General features: G+C 48.6%; 1 protein-coding gene across 2 annotated transcripts; it reads right to left on the minus strand.

The window, feature by feature from the left end:
- Positions 1 to 529: 529 nt before the first annotated feature.
- Positions 530 to 17219, minus strand: TCHP (trichoplein keratin filament binding). Of its 2 annotated transcripts, XM_010963586.3 has the most exons (13): positions 17080 to 17219; positions 15530 to 15723; positions 14366 to 14576; positions 13763 to 13819; positions 12348 to 12416; positions 11504 to 11677; positions 10555 to 10667; positions 10306 to 10372; positions 8997 to 9169; positions 8063 to 8144; positions 6308 to 6493; positions 5578 to 5721; positions 530 to 4310 (listed from the first exon to the last, which is right to left on the minus strand). In XM_010963586.3, exons 2-13 carry the CDS (start codon positions 15721 to 15723, stop codon positions 4278 to 4280), a joined length of 1503 nt encoding a protein of 500 aa, XP_010961888.1. In that variant the 5' UTR covers positions 17080 to 17219; the 3' UTR covers positions 530 to 4277. The 2 variants fall into 2 exon arrangements, with proteins under 2 accessions (XP_010961888.1, XP_074212245.1); XM_074356144.1 differs by lacking the exon at positions 15530 to 15723 and having other exon boundaries at positions 17080 to 17198.
- Positions 17220 to 18054: the final 835 nt, after the last annotated feature.

Raw genomic sequence — 18054 nt, forward strand, 5'->3', positions numbered from 1 at the left:
GGCTGGCACTCCTCAGGTTACACTTGGCAGAGGTTGAAGTAACTCTGCACAAGTGCCCAAAGAACCCCTTTTGTATCGTCAAGAATGCACGTGGTAACTGTCAGCCAGAAGGTTCAGTCTGTCTCGGGAGGGCCAGGTCGGCAGCACAAGTAACAGCGCCATGCGGCTCGGTAACCACACACGCGGGAGTTCCCACGCACCAGCGTTCTCCACCGTAAACGCTACCAGGGAGAAACGGAAGTCAGCATTTAGGGGAAAAAATGAACAAAATGAACAAAATGAACAGAAAGGAGCTGCAGTCTTTCGGGTCAGCTAATAACCAAACTAAAGTGAGAAAAAAAGGGCGAAAGCACCACAGAGACGAGACGGTATCACAACATAAAATGAGACTTTCTTGTCCTCATCGCTGTGATGTTGATTAGTTCTGCTGTCTACCTAGAGGTAATCCTGAATGTGCAACAGAAATTATGTCCATACGTTTATACAAACACAATTTTTAAAAGGAAAAAATTAGAAGCCAAACAAATGATAGTGGATAAATAATATATTTACACAATAAACTATGTATAGCAATAAGAAATGATTGCAGCTATGTGTTTTAAAAAATCAAAACCATAAAATAACAAATTTAGGAGAACAGAACTCATACAATGTCTGCTCTCAGATCACACTGGAATTAAACTAGAAAAATCAGTAACACACTTCTAAATAAAACAAGTCAAAGGAGAAATCTCAAGAGATATTTAAAAATATTTTAAACCAGATGAAAATGAAAACACAACTTATCAAAATGTGTGGGATGCAGTGAAAGCAGTGCTTAGAGAGAAATGTATAGAATTAAATGCATATGTTAGAAAAGAATAAAGATCTAAAATCAGTTTAAACTTCTACCTTACTAGGAAACTAGAAAAAGAGCAAATTAAATCCAAAGCAAACAATAAAAAAAGAAATAGTAAGAATTAGAGCAGAAATCAATGAAACTGAAAAGGAAATCAACAGAGAAAAATGAACAAAACCAAAAGATGGTTAAAAGATCAATAAATCGATAACCCTCTCGCCAGGCTAAGTAAAGAAGATACAAATTACTAATATCAGAAAGGAAGAGGGAACATCACTACAGGGCCCATGGACATCAAAAGGATAATAAAAGAACACTGTGAACAACTCTGTGCCCACAGATTTCATAACCTAGATGAAATGGACTTCATTCACACAAGAAGAAACAGACAACCTGAGTAGGCCTACATCTATTAAATAAATTGAATCGGTAATTAATAACCTTCCAAAATATAAAGCACCAGGCCCAGGTGGGTTCATTGGTGAATTTTACCAAACATTTAAGGAAGAGAGTATACCGGGTCCCTACAATCTCTTCCAAAAGATTGAAGCAGAGGGAATACTTCCTAACCCATTCAATGAGGCCAGCATTACCCAAAAACCAAAACTAGATAAAGACATTACAAGAAAACTACAGAACAATGTCTCCCAAGAAACATAGATGCAAAAATCCTCAACAAAATATTAGCAAATTGAATCTAATAAAGTACAAAAAGAATTACACACCACAACCAAGTGAGATTTACCCCACATGTGTAAGACTGGTTCAACATTCAAATTTCAATTAATATAATCCATTACATTAGCAATCTGAAAAAGAAAAATTACATGACCATATCAACAGATGCAGAAAAAGCATCTGAAGAAATCCAACAGCCAATTATGATAAAACTTGTCAGTAAATGAAGAACAGAGAGGAACTTTTCAACTCGATAAAAAAAAAAAATCTATAAAACAAACAAGTTGTTAAAAACCACGTTTGCATCCTTTGAGGTAGATATTTTTTCCCTAAAGTTCCCTTTTAGAACTTCTGAGTGATCATTAAGTCATAAAGTAAATACCCCTCTAAAATGAAGACATGACAATGTCAAACTCCCTAAAACTCCACGTGGCTTCATGGCTGAGTTTCGTCAGGGTCAGCAGGCATTGCTAAGGCTAATGCTTTTGAAGGCGTTATAATGATGCTCTGTATTTCATGAAGACAACACTACCTAAAAAAATACTCCTTATATCCATAATGAACTATGGATGTACTGAATGTATTTATTGCACCAATGGTTCCTTCGGTCCGTGAGTTATGACTGGCTCTGGGCCTGCCAGTGCCGCCTGCTCACCTGTGTACTTTCTTGATTCCTGTCCCTGTTCTTGTTCAGCTGTGCACCTGCCCCAGGCCTAGCAGTGCATCCTCCCTAGAGAGAGCATGTGCTGAGTGACCAAAAAGAGGAAAAGCTGTTCACATACAGAACGTATTAGGAGTGGCTTCAACACCATCTCTTCTAAATGAACTGAACTTTGTAGAAGCATCTGCTGCACAATGATCTATAAGTCATTCGTTTTATAGTAAGTAGGAAAAGGCACTTAAGAATAATAAAACCAATATATGTGTATATACAGCCACAACACAATCAACACACACGAGCTAAGAAGAGTATGTGCTATACCAGAAACAGTAGACGGTGGAAGCTCTAAATCTGGAAACAAAGACTGAGGCTCAGTTGAGAGAGGAAAACATTTAAATATATTAGGGTAGAGAACCAGTATAATATAATCTTTAATGCTAATAAGATTACTCCCAGGCTTCAAAAACAAAAAACACAAAGAAATAAAAACTATTCAGTACATATGTGAGTGCCTATTTAACAGGCATTCTGTCCACATCCATCCTATCCTGGAGCTCAAAACATGTATGATGGCCAGTAATTCTGTGGTTTACTTAGAAGAGACTCCAGTGGAAGTGAGAGGGGAGATAAGACCACTTTCAGAAGAAAAATTAATATAACCTAGAAAATGTGACCAGTCATAGAAAATATCCAAACCTGTAAGAGGTGTGGATTTAATCAGTAATAAACCTATCATTCTATGCAACCCACGTTGCAGCAATTAAGAAAAACAACAGTGACAAAGCTTGGAAGCAATGCCGTCAGTCTGGAACTTTATTTCACAATTAATGAACATCTGAAACGGGAAGTAAATACGAGCGTGCATAATGAAAGTGGTGCTCAGGGGATCACATCCAAAGAAATTTAAGACAAGGAAATGAAGAACAGATTAAGGATGCAGTATGCAGCTCAATTTGTTTTTACAGCACAATGGAAGTGAACAGCAATACTGCTTTTAGACTGGAGATTTTTTTTTTTAATAAACTCTGGTTTTTAATAACCTGGAACACAGCCCTGTAATTAGCTATAATTTACTGAGAGATGGAATCCGGAACACAATATAATGAAAACTGAAACCTCAGAGGAAGAGTATGAAAAAAAATGCAAGTCATAAAAATATGATTATTGCTGCAAGGAATTTACAGTTATTTATAGAGATTAATCTAGAACAATGTCCCATTGATAGAACAGTGGGAAGAGAAATTTTTGGCTGATCTGTGGTTGAGTCTGATCTAGTTTCTTCAGGTTCGGCGCCCCTTCCTCTGGGCACATAAATCCCAGAAGGCTGCGCAGAGCTGAGCCCTTCCTCAGACACCGGAGGTCCAAGGCGTCCTGCCAGGTCAGCCAACCAGGTGACCTTCTGAGGCTGTTACATACATGTTGGGATCACTCCCCTGCCATGCAGTGCCCTATGGACATTCTACCAAAATGCTAATTTTTAAAGGAAGAAAGACTCATATCTCACCACCTTTCCAGAAAGCATCCATGGACCACATCAGACTGTCAAATTTCATCGTTCTTTTCTTCCAGAAAACCAGATGTGATCCTTTCGGGACCACTACATTAATAAACCCTGAAATTAATAAACTACACCAAGACCCGCAAGTTTATTTTCAATAGAATAAATTTAAATGGCAATTTTTAAAAATTTTAAAATTTCTATCTCTGGCTGGAGTCCTCACTGGAGGCTGACAGTTAGGGGTAAGACAACAGGAAACCACGTATCTGGTCATGGAACACAACTTGTAACTCCTGGCATTGATTTAGAATCTTCTGTTACTTATAAATATATTACAAGACTGTGACAGCACTGCCAGCATGTGAGTATAAAGCCCCTTTCTGGGATAAGAAGGGCAGGAAAGGGCCTCTTGCTGGTGCGGCTTATCCAGCACACCTTGAAGTCCGGCCAGACCCTTGCTCTGTTTAACTGTGAACCTGAACAGGCTCGGTGAGCTATGTTACAGTGACCCGAACACGAGAACAGAACATATAAAACTGTCTGGCAGCTGCATATCCGAGATCTCACCATCCTGGCTCTCTGTGCTTACGGTACCAACGGCGTCAGTTCCAAGCAATTCTGGGATGTCCGTAAGGCTGAGACAAGAAAGAAACCATAAGACTGATTAGGTCAGGAGTCTCTGGAGCACTGGAAATTAATCTCATTTCAAGAGCTAAAAACACAGTATATATGGCTGTTTTCATTTACAGCTAAAATGTCTTTGACCCTAAGCCATAAATGAGGCACCTTATTTTTTTTTTCAGCACCAGCCCTAAGTAACAATTCACATGGCTCTGGGACACCTTGACCTGAGACACTTACTGATCCATGATTAATTAAGTTTAGAAAATGCATAAACAGCAAGGTCCTGTATAGCACAGGGAACCATAATCAATATCCTGTAATAGACCATAATGGAAAAGAATATGGAAAAGAATACATTTATATATATAGAGAGAGAGATATACACACACACATATATATATAATTGAATCACTGTGCTGTACACCAGAAACTAACACGATATTGTAAATCAACTATACTTCAATAAAAAATAGATACATAAAAAGAAAAAAGAAGAAAAGAACATGCCGTTCCCTGCACCTCAGGAGCTCCAGCCAGTCAGGACCCTGAGGCTCTGCAGCGGCCGGAGCACCTGCTCTGACTGTTCCATCAGCTTCCCAGACTGATCTGACCACGAGGGAGCCAGCCTCTGTCTGGCAGCGCTTTAGAGCAGCAAGGTGGCCAGAGGGGCCTGGTAAAGGAGGGGCAGAGGAGACACACCCGCTGGGCCCTCAGTCAGTTCCCAGGTGCTTTACTCATCAGCTCCCTGGAAGCAGGGGTGACGGCCTTTGCTTCTCTGTGCTCCCCTGGCACCCTGCACTGGGGGTCACTCGAGTACTTTGAGAGACAGGGAAAGGAGAGAAGAGGTCCAGAGGTGCCGAGAGCAGGAGAGGAAGGGAACCAGGCCCTGTTCCCCTGGCCAGGCTCTGCCGTCTGGACAAATGGGACCCAGCACCACTGCGCCCCCAGCCCTCACCAGCCGTGCCAAGGCCCTTCTTGGAGTGCACTCTGTCCCCAACAAGGTTGCCAGGCAGGCCGCTGAGCTGTCAGGATCAGAGTCCCTGGGCTACAGAGGCAGCAGCCAGAGCAACCAAGGCCTGTTTGAGGCCCAACCAAGGACTGAAACAGACTCCATGTTGAGGTTCCCTACCAGCTGAGAAAGGAAGAAATACAAGAGAAGAGGAGCAGGGAAGAATACGAGCTGCTGGGAAGCACCACTGAGCCCTGTGAACAGGCCTGGGAGAGCAGGGCCGGGCTGAGCGGCGCGGTGGCAGCACCCATCCCCGGCCGGCTCCCTACCTTGGGCTGGTAGCCCTGCTGGGCCATCATCTTTGCCTCCTGCTGCAGCAGGGCATCCGTGAGCTGCTCTGCCTGCCTCACCTCCTCTTCCTCCTCCTCCTCCTGCTGTTCTGCTTCCCACGCCTGCAGCTGGCGCTCTGCAACCTGGGCACCAAGGGCAAAGTCACCCCGGGACTGGCTACGGGGCAGAATGCTGCCTCCAATCCGGAGGGACAGCTGGGGTCCCCCTGCTGGAGCATCAGCACTCAGCACGAGTGGCGGCGGTGCCCTCACAGGAAGGACATTCCCGGCACCAGAGAGGCTATGTGTGTGGTACTATGTACCTTATAAAAAGCTCTGGACGTGACTGTGTGTTTGGAAGATTCTTTTGTGTTAACTCTTACGTACTCAATTGAATTAAAAAAGTCCCGGGGCCAGTGAGCCACCTGCCTGCAGATGCAGACAAGAGAGCAAGATGAGGGACAGTCACGGCAGTCTTGCTCCCACCTGACACGGAGACCTGGAGTGGAGCTGGAGCTACAATCGGGAGGGGCAGGGTTCCCGCGGAAAATAAAAAAAGGGATGCCCTGAGCCCCAAGATGTGGGCTTCCTGGACAAGGTCCAGGCTGTGGAGGAAGTCAGGGTCTCTGTGACCTGTGCCATGAGGACGCGGGAGCCCTGGCAGGGCCTGCTGCCCGCCGCTCTCATCCCCTCACTGGGGCCTCCTCCCCGGCCCAGGGCTTAGCCCCACCTGGGCTTCCAGCTCCCGCTTCCTGGCTGACTTCAGTTCTTCGCTCTCCTCCTTCTCACGACGAGCTGACTCTCTTGCCTCCTCAAGATTTTGAATGAGTTGCTCCCTGTGTCTGAGGGATTCCTCTTGCGCCTGTCGGTTTTGTTCAATCTTCTCCTGTATTTGTTGTTGTCTCCCTGTCAGAACCTAGCCTCAGCAGAAAGAAAAGGGGAGGGTGTCAGTTAGACTTTAATAGGTGCCTGTTCTACCAGCTGTGGACCGTCTGCAGCTGCAGCGACACCGAGACGCAGCCTAGTCCTCAGCCTCAGGCCCGGACGCACCAGACGAAGGCAAGCCAGGCTACAGGATCAGCCACGGCCCCACCACACCCGTCACAAACAGGGTGCGCGCAGACTGTGTGCACGGAGACACCGAGCACCAGAGGTGAGGGCAGGCGGGGCAGAGCTCCCTTCCCAGGGCGCACGCACAGCTCTCTCTATCAGTACTAGAGAAAGAAAGAAACCACAAGCCACGCAGATGACCAGAGTTAGAGTCTGAGTCACCCTGCCAACCTCGTGGATGTAAACTTACTGCTCAGAGCAGCTGAAACCTGCTGTGTTTGAGACTTGGCCACAGCGCAAGATCACATCCAGATCAGGGTCAGGACTTGGGAACTAGGAACAGTGGGAGGCCACCTGCCATAACCAACAGTCATGCTCTCCAGAGGGGGCATGTAACATTTCCACGATGAGGAGGAACATTTTAAATGAGGGGGAATCAGAAGATGCTCAGGAATATCTGGTATTCATGTAAGGGAGAAGCATCAGTTGGGGCCTGATTTCCCATGGATTCTAAAATGTAGCATGCTGGCCTGCAGAATATAATTCCCATTTTAACCCACCTTAAGATAACTTTCCTTAAAAACTAAAAATAGTTACCATATGATTCAGCAATTCCATTCCTGCGCATTTATCTGGAGAAAACCCAAATTTGAAAAGATACATGCACCCCAATGTTCACAGCGGCATTATTTACAACAGCCAAGACATGGAAGCAACTCAAATGTCTATTGACAGATGACAGAATAAAGAAATTATGGTGTGTGTGTATATATATGTATCTATACAATGAAATACTACTCAGCCATTAAAAAAGAATGAAATAATGCCATTTGCAGCAAATGGACCTAGACATTACCATGCTAAGCAAAGTAAGTCAGACAGAGAAAGACAAATACATCACTTATATGTAGAATCTTAGAAAAATGACACAAATGAACTTATTTACAAAACAGAAACAGACTCACAGACATAGAAAATAAACTTACGGTTACCAAAGGGGAGGAGGGGGTGGGGAAGGATAAATTAAGAGTTTGCATTTAGCAGATACAAACTACTACATATAAAATAAACAATAAAGTCCGGCTGTACAGCACAGGGAACTATGTTCAATAGCTTGTAATAACCTGTAATGACAAAGTATATATACACGTGTAACTGAAGCGCTATGCTGTCCACCATGGAAACAGCAGCACAGAAGGAAATGAAGAGTGGCTATGCGGGTGATGGGAGTCTGGGTGACTTTTTTTTGTTTTTACTTTTCTATACTGAATTCTTTTTAATAAGCTTGTATTACTTTTATAATGATATTAAAAGTCTACTAAAAATAACCAGAGGGGACTCGGTTCCCAGGACATCTGGCAGGGTCGGCAGTGGCTGCTAACTCCCCGGCCCCCGCCCCAGGCTGGCCCACGTCCCTTGCAGCCGGGACCATTACCTCGCTCATCAGCCGGTCTCGAGCGCTCCTCTCACGGGCCCACTCTGCCTCTCTCTTCTCCCACATTTCCTTGGCCTCCTCCCTAGGGAGACACGGAGCGGATGACAGCAGGCTCCTTACCACCACCGACGGCAGAAGACAACCAAAGAACCAACAGGGCTGCAGAGCACCAGGTCACACACGCCTCTGCGGGGCCAGCCTTCACACAGGCCTTCAGCAGACGCCAGTTAAGGACAGCGTCACAGCATCACTGTCGTAAGTACTTTAAGTTTCCTTTTTTCAAACTCCACCTCCTTACAGAAAGCACTTGTGATGACGGGCACCCAGGACATTTAAACACTGAAGTGACTGAAACCATCGGGACTCTGGGGAGGAGGAGGGCACTGCAGGTGCCTGAGCTCTGTCACCATGTTCCTGGGGTCACTCTAGCTCACCGTGACCTGGGACAAGTGAGTGACCACCTCAAGTCCCCGTGACCCAAGAACTCTGTGACCCTAGCACTTGGCTGGATGTCAGGATTAAACCGGATGAGGACAGTTAAGCACTGAACACAGTGTCTGGCACACAGTAAGTGCTCAGCAAATGTTACCTGTTACCGCATTACTTCAATCTAAATTTTAGGATCCAGATCTATTTACATAGACCCAAGAAGCATTCAACATCTCTGAGATCTATAAAAATTTCCTTTCGAATTTCTAAGATTTCAGATGCACAAATCCTTACTCTAAGCCCTAACAGCTTCCACCTGACATAACCCGAGGGAGACACCCCGCAAGCCAGGTCCATTAGCAAGGATGTGCGCCCCACGAATGATGGACCAGATGGACCGAGTAACAAGGTCGGGCGTTTTAACAACAGCAGGCGACCCTCACGGCGACCTGCTGACCTGCAGGGATCCAGGTACCAGAGGAGAGGCCAGGACGCCACCTCTCACCTCAGCAGAGTCTGTAGCTCTGCCTCCCGCTCCCTCTCCAGCTGCAGCTGCTCCTCGATGACCTGCTTCATCCACGCCACGTCAGCCAGGGCCTGCTCCCGCCGGGCCAGGTGCGCGCGCTGGTTTTCGTCCTCCTCCTCCAGCAGCGCCTGCAGGATGCGCCTGTCCGCCTCCTGGAGGAAGAGGAGGAAGTGCCGTGGGCCGGGTGCCCTGCCCCACAGGCAGCGCCGCTTTATGCCCCTGCCAGCTCCTCTCCTGTCTGGGACTGACTGATCAGTTGATTGACTGGCACTGAAAACAGGCATTCTTGATGCTTCCTAATGCTCTCCATACAGACGGGAGGATGTGGGCTGCTTCCAGAGCTGCCCGGGTATGATCGCTTAGGGACGGTTTAGGTGCCACAGGGGCCCAGGAGCTCCTCTCTGCCCACAGGGAGAGACCCTCTGCCACCACACGCATGTCCCTGCCCCTGGACACGTCTGGGAGTACAGCTTTTCAGAACAGAATCCAGCAGCAATCCCACAGGCTGCACAAAATGCTGACTGAGCTGCCCTGTAAGAGGGAAGCTGGCCAGGTGAAGGGCCACTCTCCTGTCCGGTCTCACTGAGGGAGCCCATCAGAATAGCTGCCAAGAATACCGAACAGCTAGTCAAAAAAGAACAAACTCGATCTAAGAACACGGATCCTAAAGGCTAAGGTCTACTGTTAGGTAGATATGCTGGACACTGCCGCTTCCAGCACAGTTAAAAACAAAACCAAAAAATCCCCCAAACTCACCGCCTCCGTGTATGCATGTGCGTGTAAATACAGTTGACTCTTCAACAACGTGGGCCTGAACAGTGTGGGTCCACTTACAGGTTTTTTCCATTAAGTACAGCACTTGTGTTTTCATTTTACAGATCTTTAAACTAACCAAATGTGCAGAAAAGCGTCTGATTAGAGACTGTAGTATGTGGACTCAAATGAACTGGGGTTTGAGTCCTGATTCTGACCGAGCCGTTTCAGCTCCCTGCCCTTGGGTGAGATATTTATCAGTGCCTTTGTGTCTGAGGCAGAGACGGCAGAACCAGGATTTCCGACTGCTGGGGGGGACGGGGGAGCTTAGCCCCCATGTGGTTCAAGAGTCAACTGTATATCCAGAAAGATGCATACCCAGACAGACAGCTCTGGGGAGGGGCCTGGACTGCGGGCGCTGCTGGTCAATGGGGAATCTCACTTGGTGTTTTCTTACGAGAACACACTCATTACTGAGCAATGGAAAACAGTTTTCAAAGATGGAAGAAACCCCAGGCTGTCACTTCAGACTCACCAATTCCTCTTGGATCTGCCGTGTACGTCTGTTGAGTTGCACGTTATACTGATGTCTCAAAAAGCGTCTAGAAATGAGAAAATACGGTTTGCCTTCAGTGTTTCATAAAGAATTAAACAGGTTAGATGGCTACTTTCTATAGACTGTATCCCTCCTGGCTTCAGGGACACCAGTGCAAGTCTGAGGAAGGGAGAGACCGGCCCGCCGGGGAAGCACAGGCGAGGGGCTGGGGGCTCTTCCCACACGCACCCCAGTTCTGCCTTCTGCCGCAGGGCCGCCATCTGCTTCCTCTCTTCCTCCAGCCTCTCCAGCTCCCAGCGCTGCTTCAGCAGATTCTCCTGCACCTTCTTCAGTTTCGTGGCCTGTGGTTGTGAGACAGTAAACCCAGTTACGCTCCTCAGACTCACAGCTTCCTCCATCCCTCCTCTCCATCTGCAGCTGCCATGACATGACAGGACGACCTGGCCACCTGGTGCTCAGAACCCCCTCCCGCCTCCAGGGCCCTGAGGCCTTTCCCAGCCCCACCGACAAGGCTGAGCCCCCTGCTCGAGCTCCCACAGGACCCTGCACAGTCCACGCCTTACTGTGATTAACATCTGTCTCCCCACCTGACACAGCTCCCACCATGAAGGCCAGGACTGTGGGCCTTGCTCCCAGCAGCACCTCGAACGGCCAGCCCAGGGCTCAGCACCTGGAGTAAGATCTAGTTCTTTGATCATTCAGGCCTGGGGACGGGGCGAGGGGGTGCTCCCCTCGCCCGACTGGGAAGATCCAGCCCCTCAGAGAAACTGCACAGCACTCTCAAAACAGCCTCCTGAGCCAAAGAGCCTCATGGCTTGTGCCCTGGCACCCGCAACCTGCTGCCGGGAGAGCTGAGCGCCGGATCGTCAGCCTGGGTGCAGTCTACTTAGTGCACTTACAGCCCAGGCTCTAAGGAGGCTCTCACAGCAGGTCTCTACGCACGCCTGAGAGGACAGGTGCTCTCTCCTGAGCGTTCACGCTGCAGAACCTGGGCACACGAGCTGGGAGAATGGAAGGACCACACGGGGGAATGCACGTCAGGAGGGGGAACCCAGGGTCGGTCCACTTCTCAGAACCACCTCCCCGACAGGATCTCTGTTTAGAGCAGCTTTCTAAGTGCCCACTTGTAACAAGCAGCAGCTGCAGGCGAGGCCCTGGCGGTCGGGCTGACCCTTACCTCCATCTCCTTCACCTTCAGCTCCTCCATCTGCTGGCGCAGCGCCTCCGCCTGCAGCTTCCCCTCCAGCTGCCTCCTCTCCTCCTCGGCTCTCATCCGTTCCAGCGCTTCCCTCCGGGCTGTCTCATACTCATTTTCACACTGCTTTTCCTCTTCCTCTTTGGCAGTGTCTTGCTGCATGGGGCCAAAGGAACCAGGGGTCAGTGTCTGTAGCACGGAGTTAGTAAAGATCCAGGGCCTGGTCCTCATTCCCACGCGTCCACACCCGAGAGGCCGTGCCACATGTAAGCTGTGTGACCTGGCGAGGGTGCATCTTCCTGGGCTCGGTTCTCCCTGGGGGAAGCACGGGAGTGGTGCTGCCCTCAGAGATGAGGCTGGGCGGGCACTCAGCACAATGCCTGGCACGGAGGAGGGACTCGAGAACCCCGGGGTCCCTTCCCCTCCCACAAGTCAACAAAACACTTTCCAAAGTGAACCCAGAGGCAAAGCAGTAGGTCCATGGAGGTGTGGACTTTTATGCCCAGAGGCTGCTGTAAACCAGTGATGTAACCTTTATGATGCAAATTACACCAAAAGAGGGTGCCAGCAACAAAAACCACCTTAAGGATGCATGTTCCATCTACCATCGGCCAGCGCTGGTCTCCTGGTCTCACCCTGCCCCGGGAGTGATCACATAGGATTCTAGTCCATGTAAGAGCAACAAACATTCAGTTTTAACATGTTAAGTAAACGGAGAAAAAGTCTATTCCTGGACTGGAGTTATTAACACCAAAACAAGGAACAAATTCAAGGGCATGTCTCCCACTACAGCACGTGGGACTACTGCCAAAGCCATATACCACACCTGTCTTTTTTCTTCTTTCTGTGTTTCCCAAGAGTTTATCACATGCTTCCTGTGAAGGTCTAGTTCAATCTGAGGATGAGAAGAGGGAGAACATTAGCTTCCTCACTGGTTCATCAGACAGACACTCACTGCAGCGCACAGCACCATGCCCTCGAATGCGGCCCAGGCGTCTTACAAGGAGGTACATGTAAGACCCAACATGACACAGTCTGAATGCAAGTCAATTAGGAAAGCAAAGGACCAGGCAATTCTAAACACATTAAGAGTTGGAACAAAGTAGCAGAAACTTCTCCTGGTAGCCTTGGGGCTAAATGGGAACAGGTCAGCAGACACTGACATAGAAATCCAATCGCAAAGGCCACCCTGTTTGGTCTAAAGCCCGCCAGGCCCCGGGGCAGCAGGAGCTGGGTGAGGAGCAGACTCAACCTTTGGCCTGGCTCCCCAGCACTTCCTCCACAAAGCGGCAGCTGTGAAAACATGCACGCCTTGCATCAAGAGATGCAACAAATTCGGGGTATTACAAAGAGATTTGGACTTAAACCATTTTTTGGATCAGAAAATGAATTACAACACTGTCCAAAAGCTTTTGTTTGGGAAATTGTTTACAGAATTTTTAAATTTCTTTCTCAACTTAAAAATGTAAACATTTGCAACTAACTTGAATGTTCTGAATAAACATTTGCATACATGACTTTGGAGCCTCCACTGAAATCGACAGATGGCGGGGGACAGGCGTCGTCCCCTGGTTTACTGCTATCACTTGTGACTGGCAATTTCTCCGTGTAATTATGGATACATCAGTTAACACCACTAAACAGATACACAAATTGTGAACTGAAGTAAATGAATGATACTCGTCATGGGATTCTCTCACTCCAGCCCAATCTCCGCTGAACGATGTCACCCCAGCCAAGATGTCTCCCTCTCTCCTCGCCCAGAGCACTTGGAGACTGGTCCCCCTTCCTCCTGCCACCCCAGTTCAGACCTTGACCGTCACTCACCTGGGCTGCAGTGGCAACCACTTAATTGACAACCCCCCTTCCTGCCCACCTCAACACTGCTGCTGAAACTGCTGCTCCCCAAAATTCAGCTGGGACCCTGCTACACCTCTGCTTAAAATCACAAAGGCACTCCCCAGTGCTTCCAGGGGACGGCCACACAAGGCCGTCCAGGGTGGCCCTGTCTGCCTACCCAGCCTCAGCTCTTGGTGTTCCCCCACCCTATCTGATGTCCCAACCTCCCAGCCACTTGTAGCTTCTAAACAACCGAATGAAACCGATCTGCCGGGGTGCTTTTTTCAAAGTGGCTGTAGTGTTCTGTTTCACCCCAGCACAAGATGCAAGTCTGAAAACAAGACGGGAAACATGATTTCATCTACTTAGGCAAATCAACAAAAAGAACTCCTTGGTTTTTACCTCTCGAAGTTTGGGGTCGTTCTTTTTCCAGTGTTCATACAAAAGTTGTTCAGCAATCTGTCAAGAAAACACAAAGAGGGAAGCCTGATGTTGCTTTTCCAATCCGCTGACATTCTGGATAACCCAACAGTGGAAGTCAGCTCAGGCTAAGAGCCCCTCCACTGGCACCTGCCGTGCAGAACGCCTCAGACCCACTGTGCTGGGAGCCAGACGCCTGACTGGAACCGCACAGCACCAACAAATGACTCTTACACTAGTGACAATGCTACTGATGGGTCCAAGATGCTAAAGATCTGTATCAAAATACACAGCAGGCTTAAAAACACAGACGGGGGCTCACCATCACACAACTACTTTGGAAGATAAGATATACCCGTCCCAGCCCTTTGTGGGACCACAGAACTAGAATAAGAAAAAGGACTCAGATGTGATGATTTAAGGGGCCATAGAGAATAGAGATGACTCATGGAAACGAAGAAATCAGAGTAAGCGCTTTTCCTGGCTGGCTCTGGAGTGAACTGCAGTTTTGTCAGCTCAGAGCACCCGAGGGTGACCCCACATGGCATCCCTGACAGGCTGGGGACACCTGCTCCGTGAAGTTACCAGTTTCCTTTGCTCTTCTCGGGCTGACTTCAGATTCTCGTGCCGCTCCCGGATTCTTCTTTCCCTCAAGTTCATGCTCAGCCTCAGCTCCTCCAGTTCTCGGGCCAGCAGGTCCTGCTCCTCCAGCAGAAGCTGCCTGAGTCTCTGCCGTCGGGCCTCCAGACGCCTCCTCCCCTCCTCCTTCATCTTCTCCCTCTGGTAGGCGTGCATGCTGGGGGAGAAGGAGCCACCATAAACCAGCCGTGAAGCAGCCACACGGGGAACGCAACGCTCTGCCGTGTGGGTGAAAGACGCTGAGGCGGACATAACCTGGTGACATGGGAGGTGTCCTCTGGCCAAAGTGAAGAGAGCAGGTGGTGGAGCACTGTGCATAACAGAATCTTACTTTTGCAATAAGAAACATATAGTGAGCTTATATATGCATATGATAAGAGTGCTAGCTAATATTATTTGAGCAGTTACCGCATACCAGGTACTACATACATGGACGGTGTTATATTAATCATCACAGAAATCCTATAAAGTAATTCTGTTTCAGCCCCATTTCCCTGATGAGGAAACTGAGGCTCATTCATATAGCAGGTGTCCATCTAGGTCTGTCTGACTCCAAAGCCTATGCTTTTTTTTTTTAACTTTTTGTTTTAGGGGAAGAGTAATTTGATTGATTGATTGATTGATTGATTGATTTTAATGGCTGATTGAACCCAGGACCTCGTGCATGCTAGGAATGCATTCTACCACTGAGCTATCCACCCCCCTCAAAGCCTATGCTTTTAACTTCCATGTTTTCACATGTATTTCTATACAAATGGGCATATATGTGTAAATATATTCACACACAAACACAAATGGGGAGAAGTATGGGAGGATATGCATCAAACTGTTAATTGTGGTTCTCTCCTGGGGATTTGGGGTTACAAGGAGACGTCCAGATTCTACATGCATTTTTTGTCATTTTATGTTTTTCAGCGTAAATGTGTTACTTCACTGATGATCTTTTTTTCAATTTCCAGTTGGAAAAACATCACCGTGCAGGTAATCTGCGTGGTCCCGCAAATCCCTTGAGACCGCATGCTGGCCAGCCACACTCCCCCAGGTCTTTAAGGTCACATCTGATCAGCAAGTGGCCCTTCAGCTCTCACCAGTCGCGGTCACCACAGTTACCTCCGCTGGTAGGAGGTCTTGGAGCTCCATTCCGCTTGTTTGGAGCTACAGATGTCCGACACCTTGAAGTAGCGGCTGTTCTGATCCCACTGCTGCCGCAGCCGGGCCTCCTGCTCTCGGTGTCGCTGTCGCGCTGCCTGCTGATCCAGGAGCCTCCGGCTGCACCAGGAGGAGGGCAGTGTGGGGAGTGCCATCTGAGGAGACCAGCAGTGGAAAAAAAGGTAGCCTGCTGCAACCCCTCATCCCTTTAATGCACGGGCCTCACCCCCTGGCTGTACACTGGAATCGCCTGGTAGAACCTGGGCTCCCACTGCAAATCAACTAAATCAAAAAAGTCTTAGTGTGAACCTCCAGGCATCAGAATTTAAAAAATGACTTGCCAACAGAGCTGCAAATCATCCACTTTAGTAAACCTGTACTGCACCCAGCTGTGAGCCAGAAGTCATCAAGGGCCCTGCACTGCAGACAGACAGGGAACCAGTCCTGGCAACGCTGGACAAGCACACTGGGGACTTCTATGTTCTGCATAAAGTAACGGAGATAATAATTTACAGAGTATGTATATGTACCAAGTTCTCGACATATATGACTTTCTTCATTGTTACTATCACACCATTATTTACTTGGCCAGTGAGGAACCGTTAAGTTCAAAGAGGTAAAATGACTTGCTAGAAATCACAAAGCCAGGAAGTAAAGGAAATTTGTCAGCGCTGGGATCCTAATTCATGCCAGTCTGAGCTGAGGGCCCAGGCTTTAAAGACTGCAGGAGCTGCCTGTTGGGACCAACATGCCCTGGCTTTGACAACCCCCAGAGAGGGGCCCAAGCCAGGTGTCACAGCTGGAACTGTTCTGGGTTAGCGTGGAGGGAGCTCCTTCATTTTACAGATGGAGAAGCTAGCACCTGGAGAGAAAAATTGATTTGCGCAAATCAAAGAGCAATCTGGGGACACCACTGGAGACTTGAAAGCAGTCTCACTCCAGACACCTTTTCCCCTGGTCCCAAAGCTGTCCCCACGTGCAGGGTCTTCACAGTGCCCGGCTATGACAAGGTTTAAGGAGCTTCTGTTGAATAAGCAAACAGACCTGGGCCCACACCAAGTCTCAAACTCAGAGGAAAATAATCTGCGTCTACGGACCAGCTGAGCCTGAGGCTGCCAGTTTATGACCTGTCTTCAGACTGTGGCAAGCTTGACAAACTTTGTTCCTTGCCCTGTGAGCCGCCCGCGGATGAATCTTTGCACTTAAGTCAAGACACTTAAGATTCCGGTCCCGGATGGGCCACCCACCAGCTGGGCTGCTCCTTGAACAAGTCGCATCCTTCCCTCAGCCTCAACATGCAAATATGACGACGAAAGCGGTTGCAGACAAAAGTGTCCGCCTCAGAGCGCGCCGGGAGCAGAGTGAGGACGAGAGCCGAACGCCCAGGCGCCCTGCCCTCGCGTCCCGGGACGGCGGGCGCGCTTCCCGCCAGCGCGGGGCCGCCTGCGGCGGCGCTCTGCGCCTCCGGGCCCCAGCGCCGGCTCCTGGCCGATCCCAAAGTCCCGACTCACATTTCTCTGCGCCCCGGAGTTTCCGAAGACTGCTGCAACCCGCGATCCCGCAGACTTCCAGCAAGACCTGCTTGGCTCGCTCGGCTTCGGGGAGCTGTGCACCTACGTCGGCCGTTTCACCGTTCGTTGCCGGGGCAACGGGCCGACGACGGAGCGCCTCGAGGGCCAAGCCTCCTCCAGCGCGATTATTAGACGCACAGAGAGGAAAAAGGAGGCTGTGGTTTTTTTCTCTGACGCCCCCGTGTGGTGGGCGGGAGCTCAATTGCAAACGTTACTAGTCCTGGAAACAGAAGGAAAGAGGAAAAGAATTGTTCACCACACGATATTCAGGATGGTGGTTACCTGGCGGGGATGAACCTGAGGAAGGAGGAGGGGGGCGGAGTCAGTGGGATATTATAAGCCTGGCTGCACACGAGAATCACCTGGGAACCTCTTAAAAATCCAGGTGCCCAGGGTAGGGAGGGTATGTCTCAGCGGTAGAGCTGCCTGCTTAGAGTGAGGTCTTGGATTCAATCCCCAGTGCCTCCCTTAAAAATAAACAAATAAACCTAATTAACAACCCCCGCCCCGGGGAAAAAATCCAGATGCCCAAATCAAACTCCGGACAAATCCCATCGGGCTCCCAGAGGGTATCAGTGGTTGTCAAGCTCCCCAGGTGCGTTTGTGCTTGGTAAACCAACCGCTGGTATAAGTAGGTACAAGTTATTGGTAACTTTCTAAGGTGGTGGTGGGGCCAAGGGTGATCATTCTGTTTGTGTGTTTAATAACTCACATGTGTCCCATGTATTATTTTAGGTATCAACTATTACATTAAACAAGCAAATAAAAATATTCACTCTTTCATTCATGGTCTTTCCATTTTCCCATCCTTGTCTTCATTTATTCGTTCTTTCATGCCTTTATTCATTTCTGTATTTTTCCTGGATGCAGTATAATGTCCTGTTGAACCTCGTGGCCTCTCTTCCAGCCATGCTT

This window comes from Camelus bactrianus, chromosome 32 (genome assembly GCF_048773025.1).
Source record: "Camelus bactrianus isolate YW-2024 breed Bactrian camel chromosome 32, ASM4877302v1, whole genome shotgun sequence".
In the NCBI taxonomy this organism is placed as follows: domain Eukaryota; kingdom Metazoa; phylum Chordata; class Mammalia; order Artiodactyla; family Camelidae; genus Camelus; species Camelus bactrianus.